General features: G+C 39.2%; 1 protein-coding gene across 1 annotated transcript in view; it reads left to right on the plus strand.

The window, feature by feature from the left end:
* Nucleotides 1-5,296: 5,296 nt before the first annotated feature.
* The window catches only part of SCN2B (sodium voltage-gated channel beta subunit 2), a 25,792-nt gene continuing 24,220 nt past the window's right edge, over nt 5,297-6,868 (plus strand). The window contains exon 1 of the mRNA XM_018562867.1: nt 5,297-5,493. Coding sequence (XP_018418369.1) covers nt 5,427-5,493 — 67 coding nt within the window. The 5' untranslated portion in view covers nt 5,297-5,426. The remainder of the gene's footprint in view (nt 5,494-6,868) is intronic.

Consider the following 6,868-nt stretch of genomic DNA (forward strand, 5'->3'; position numbering starts at 1 on the left):
GGCTTCTCCATTGTATGTTAATGAAATTAATGTTAATTAAATTAATTAGAGAAGCAATCCTCAAATTTAAGTCCCAAGTCTTTCTATAAGGACAGATCACTGAAAAACCTGGATTCAGCCACCTGCTACAACAAACCATCTAAAAGGTAACAATTTTTTTTTGGTATTATTATTTTTCAGTATGCTGTGTGAATGGGAACACACAGCAAACCTATAGAGGGGTTTTCTCAAGTTTGACTGCAAAAGTGGACATATACTTTTATATTTCATCCTGATGTGTCTCGTGTATTTTACAGTAGATTTTCCAAGACAAGGACCAAAATTCTTTTCTGCTTATAATATCTGGGCCTCCACCCCCTAAAAAAATCTAAGGCTTTAAAAATCTAACAGATTCCGCCATCCAGGCAGAACTATTGTATGTTGACAGTTGAAGGATGTAGGGTGAAAGCTGGCAAACAGGGCCACCCACTGAGTGAATTCCCCAGGATCTTGCTGGAATGAGCATTACCATCACTTTTGCCTAGGCCCATGGGCAGAAGATGGGGTGAGGCAAGTGTCAAATCTATCTTTTTTTCTCTACAGGTACTCTTTGCAAATAAAGGTGGGGGAGCATGGACATTATAAGCAGACTTTGCATTTTAAGACAAGGTTTGCTTTAAAGTCCTGCTACGGGCAAGACTTAACTGCACCTTCCACTCCCTCCTCCCCCACCCCCCCTCTGACCCATTCAGTACATTTTCTTTAATACCATCTGGAGCATTATAAACTCCCCTAAGTCCTGTGTCTGTGTCCCTTGCTCACATGTAAACCAGCACTGTAGATGTGCCCTATGCTGATGTCATCACCTGCAGACTCTTTTCAGAATCATGAGAGGATCCTTGCACTGCCAATAGGAAGTGTCCACGTCAAGAAGGTGGTGACATGAATGCACGAAGGACCCTTCGTCCTGTGCACAGAAGAAGAAAGAAGACTCGGAACCAACATGTCACATAACTGCGGATTTATGTGGGGGGCATTTTAATAGGGGTCTTAAGTTTTTTATCTAAGCAATTTTTTATGTTTTTCTATAAATAGGGATTATTTTTTAAATGTAAGTGATTAGTGTCAACAAAATCAGTCCTACAGGTCTAAATATAGATTGCATAACATAGCACAACTACTTAAAGCATTTTGTCAAAGAAAATAAAAGTTGTCCACATATTTCAGAAAGTTTGATCACATTCAATGAAATGACACAATATCAAATATTATACTCAAGGCACAACTACATCTAGGATGATTAGCTTTCAGGATGTCTCAATAAAAAAAATAGAGAAACACTTGACTGTTTTTTATGAAACAATGCACCGTAAAATCTAAAGAACCCAAAATGTAATATATAATTCCTGAAGTATAATCCATTATTTAGTATTCTGAGGACATTCCAGGGTAGCTGTTAAGGATAATAGACCTTTTAAAATCTGCTCCATAAGCAATTCACCTTGATTTGTTTCTTCAGTCCACTTTGAGGAGGGAAAAACACCGTCAATTGCAGTTTTTTCCAATATGGTTTTTTAATGAATTGTAAAGTGTGTTTAGGAAGAATTACTTGTTAATTATTTATGGGTTTATTTCCATGCCTGTGTAATATTTTCTGCATCAGCATACATGTTACATCAGCTGCAGACAGTAAGAACAGAGCATGGAAGGAGATGCCACACACCTTTTCGGTTTTCCTTTGAGATATCACAAAAGGCAGCAGCATAGGGAAGGGTTAAAACCCCTGTCAGTTTATTATTTTCTGTCAGTGTCCCTTTGAGGAGATTTTCTTTTACTTCCTCTGCCAGAGACACAACAGGAACCTAGGATTTCTCTTTTAGCCAGTCACCAAAACAGGTTTCCCCATTGGTAGATTTACCCCCACAACGCTAACATTTACGATTTCTGTCTGTTTTACCCTCACATTGAAGATAAAATCATCATGGTGTGCCTTATGACTTAAACAGGGGTGCCTCAAAATTTTCACACAGTGTTATAGCTTTCCATTGTGCAGTCAGGCCATGATGAAAAGAGGGCTCCTAGTGTGAGAGGGGGTTACTCTGATGTGAAAGGAGGAGGCTCCTGATGTAATGGGAAGCACCTGATGTAAAGGGGGCCTCTGATGTAAAGGGGGATTCTTTTCTGAAAGGGGGGTTTTGAAGTGAAGGGGGATACCCCAGTTTTTGTGTTTTTCTGTGCAATCCCCCCTTAAAAATACCTTACCATACCCCTATCTTAGGTAAGGGTCTGGTATGGATTTTAGAGGTAACACATGTCTTTTTTTATTTATTTTTACATTTTTTTGCATTTTAGACTGGGGAGTCTTGAGATTTTGCATACTTTTAAAGGGTGCCGAAATTGAAACAAGTTTGAAAAATGCTGGGCTATGCAGTGTAAAGGACCTTTACTGTGCAATGTCAAAGTAGCAACCAAAAACAAAAAATACCCACACACCAGTTTTTAAATACAGTTAATCCAAATTAGAAATAAAACTCCCCTATACTTTCCAGTATAATAAATAAAAGAAAAATATTGGTTCTCAAACAGTTAAACCTTTATTATGTGGCTTGCATGAAGAAAACAAATGTATCTGTAAGACATTCATTGTAGTACTGAGGCCTGCAACACTGGGAAATTCAGTGTAATAGAATTATACATTCAGAACTTAAAAACTAAATGTGGGCTGAAGGCTATTCAATGGAGCAGGGGGGTCTGCCCACTTGGGACCCTCTTGCCATGGGAATACCAGACTGTATACCTGGGGTGACTATCTGATATTTTTGCGGGAAGATCGTGTTTTTTCCTAAAAAGAAAAATGGCATAATGGATCCAAACCCTGCAAATAGGAGTGGATAGGCAAACTCTTGACAGAGCAGACTTTTAAACACTCCTTCTTCTCAAGTCCTTAGTTATACCTTAGTCATAGCATCTTCAGCCTAGGGTCGGATTTTACATTGCAGTTATACTAATCAATACATGTTCATTGGACAGTGCTGTGCTAAAGTCATTACAGATCTGAAGATATTATGAGAAAGATTCAGAAATTATATAAGTTAATAATAATGTATTTATCACAAACATTTATACAGCGCCATTCATTTCTGCAGTGCTTTATACTTAATTTTTTCCCCCCGCTTAACTTTATTGCTATCACACAGGAGCTAACAATCCCCTGTGTGATTTGGAGGTGACAGGTTCTGTTTATTGAACCTGTCCCTTCTTCCAATAGAGGAGTTTGAGTACAGTACAGTTGGGAAGGCTGCGAGTCTGTCTCAGTGGTGGGGGGGGGGGGCAGACATGCAGGTTGCATACAAGTGATCTTGGCAACATCACCGAGATCACTTGTACAAAACGAGGGACGGCTTCCCCGCTCTACATTTAGCCCTGCTTGCCCAAATCAGGGCTACATTTAGAGAACAACTAATCGCCCTTTGCATGGAACTGCATGTCCTGGGTGTCGGGAGATAGGAAAGCCACACCGCTGCCGCCCCCTACTCCCTGCCACCCTGAGGCCGGGCCTCGGTTGGCCTTCTGGCAAAAACTGGGCAACTGTGACAATGTTAGAGCAACAAATGGGGATTCATGACAATATACATTAACAAATGGGCAATCCTGATAATATGAGAGCAACAAATGGGCAACCGCGACAACATGAGAACAAGATATGGGCAATTAAGGCAATATGCAGCAATGACAACACCAGTGACATTAGTGGTAATACTATTGAATGACAATAGTAACAATACTGGTGACAATAACATAGAATACCTTCAAGGAGAAGTACCGGGAGAGTAAAATGTACTCTTCTCAATACTTATTGCTGGTGTGTGACACTGCTGGTGTCATATGCCGGCTCTATAGATCGACAACTGAGTGATCACAAACAGCTTGATTTTCAGTGTCTGGGTTTTTTTTGTGTGTATATACAGTGAGGGGAATTTATCAAAACAGGAGCCGACAAAATCTGGAGCAGCTGTGCATGGCAACCAATCAGCTTCTATCTTTCATTTTAAAATCTTAACTGAACAAACTGAAGAGAGAAGCTGATTGATTGCCATAGGCAACTGCTCCAGATTCTGTCTGCTTCAGTCTTGATAAATTCCCCTCTATATGTATTGACATTGCACAGTATCACTTCTCTTGTCCTGCATGCCGGGTGTACTTCTCAGCGCCTGTTCCTATTCTGTATGGAGGAGTCTGCACAGTAGCACTTCTCTTGTTCTGTATGCTGGGTGTAATTCTCAGTACTTGTATCAATAGCACTTCTCTTGTTCTTTATATAGGATATACTGTAATTCTCAGTATTTGTATCAGTAGCATTTCTCTTGTTCTGTATGCAGGACATAATTCTCATTACCTGTAACAGCATTACTTCTCTTGTTCTGTATGCCAGGTTTAATTCTCAGTGCCTGCTCTAATTCTGTATGGAGGAGTCAGCACAGCAGCACTTCTCTTGTTCTGTATGTGGGATATAATCCTTAGTACCTGTTCTTATCCTGTATGGAGGAGTCTGCACAGTAGCATTTCTCTTGCTCTGCATGCCGGGTGTAATTCTCAGTGCCTGCTCTTATTCTGTTTGAAGGTGTCTGCACAGTACTACTTCTGTTCTCTGTGCTCAGTATAATTCACAGCATCTGCTGTTATTCTTCACTTCTCTGGTTTAGTGTGTCACACTTAAAGTGACACTAAACTCAGAAGTTAAATCTAAAGTTAAAATATAAATATATCATACACCTGTAACACATAAATGCTGAATAGATATTTCCAGAGGGTGATGAGTGCCGCTGTGTATCTGTTACTTATGAAGAATCGGACTTCATTCATCAAAGGGATCAATGCATTTGTCTTTATTAAACAAAAACAAGGCACCTCTTCTTATTACTATTAAACTCTTATCTGGCATTTGTGGTTGAGATGTTTCATTTTTCAGCTTGATATATTTATCTTAATATTATTGGAAAGCGTCAACTACATGTAAACTTCTTCAATGATGAGAGAAAGAACCCTGCAAAGCTTACAGGTTGATTATCATACTCAGCATACAATTTGTGTTTATATTCCCTTAAACAGTCCTTCTAACAGACAATTTAAAGATTGAGTATATACAGTAAACTAGAACGGAGGAATCTCATGATCCAAGCATAGCTCTAATGATTAAAGGATTAAATATATGTACAAAAAATATATTTTCACCCTCCTGCATCATTCCAGGATATCTACCAACCATAAAATCAAGTGTTCCCACCACCCACCACCCCCAACCCTCCTGCATCTCTGCTGTAGCCAGAGATACGGCCATATTGACTTTACTGTTCTGTCAGAGCTGCACCATCGAGGCAAAAATTACATTATATAAATAGATATATACCAGGACAGGAGTCGGAGACCCCCCTCACCCCTCCCAGGCCATGGGCAGGAGAGAGCGCCCAACACCCCCTGGGTTAAGTTTGGTAGCACTGGCACTCAGCCTCCTGGGTAAGTTTTATGGCTAGTTCTGCATGCACAGCTGGATGTACATCTGCCGCAATGCACTTCCACCCTCGATGCACTTTTCTGTTAACCCTTTAACTGCCAGGATGGGGTAATAGGTCACGCCACGAGCTGTGTCATCTTATCACATGATCCGTTATTTTTACATAGATTTAGAAAGCAAATAACATTTTAATGTAGTTAATATAGAAGATTAAAAAAAAAAAATTGACAGTATATAGTTATCAGTTTTACAGTGATCACACAGCTACAATTCACTGGACTACCTTAACATTTTCTGCAAGGGAACTGAAGCTGTATTTTTATATAAATCTAAAATAATTTCAGAAATATCGATACCTATGGTTTATTTCTGGCACAAATCGATCTAATAAAATGTAAACAAAAAAGAACTGGTGGGAATGTAGGAGTGGCCCAGTGAAGGATGAATACAGAGTGACACGATAGGGAGGCAGTGACGAAGGAAATTTGGGATTTTTTTTGGAGAAGGGAGGGGAGGGGGAAGGGCTATATAGCAGGGTAAAGGCAAAAGACGTTCATAATTTATTGAGATGAATACCATTCGGCTCAGTTCATCAGGACACATTCCATTTGACATGGCGTTTATTGCAATGTCACAAATACACAGAGTTTACAGCAGGATATAAAGGTACCCCACAGGGTATAACATTTATATTACAGGTTTAAAATGTTAAAAAATAAATACTAACAAGAGCAGGATATCAGAACATAAAATAAACATATTGCAGATAGTGCATCCCTATACTGAGAATGGTAAAGAATACTGATATAATTGCAATTAGGGATGTTCAGGTACCAAGGACTGTACTCGGTACAAGTACATGTACAGATACTTTTCCATCTCCAGGATTAGACTAGAGAAAAATTCTAAATTTAGGAGGCAGCTGTCATTTTTAAGGAGCATACGGAGCTCCTGGGATTCGTACATCCCCATTTTAATGCATTATTTGTTTTAATAAAATATATATAAGTGATGCACCGATACCATTTTTCCAAGTACAAGTACTAATACGTGTCCAAGTACTTTCAGATACAAGTGCTGATACATTTTTGTTTATTGTTATGCGACAATTTTTCTAAAACAAAGCAGACTAATAATTTCAGGATAGTGGTGGAGCACCAGAGCCCGGTCCCAGCTGCAACTTCTGTAACCCAGGTAGTTCTCGTGAAAATGCCAAGTATTGGCATCTGAACTGGTATCTGGACATCCCTAATTGCAATAGAGCAAATGTGTAAATGTGTCAAAGATGAATATAGAATACAGAATTGGGTTAAAAGGGAAAGATATGGGAAAAAGTTTAAAAAAAGGAAAAACAGATGGAAGGAAGAAGAAAATATT

This window comes from Nanorana parkeri, unplaced genomic scaffold, assembly GCF_000935625.1.
Source record: "Nanorana parkeri isolate BGI_ZX_2015 unplaced genomic scaffold, ASM93562v1 scaffold608, whole genome shotgun sequence".
NCBI classification, from domain to species: domain Eukaryota; kingdom Metazoa; phylum Chordata; class Amphibia; order Anura; family Dicroglossidae; genus Nanorana; species Nanorana parkeri.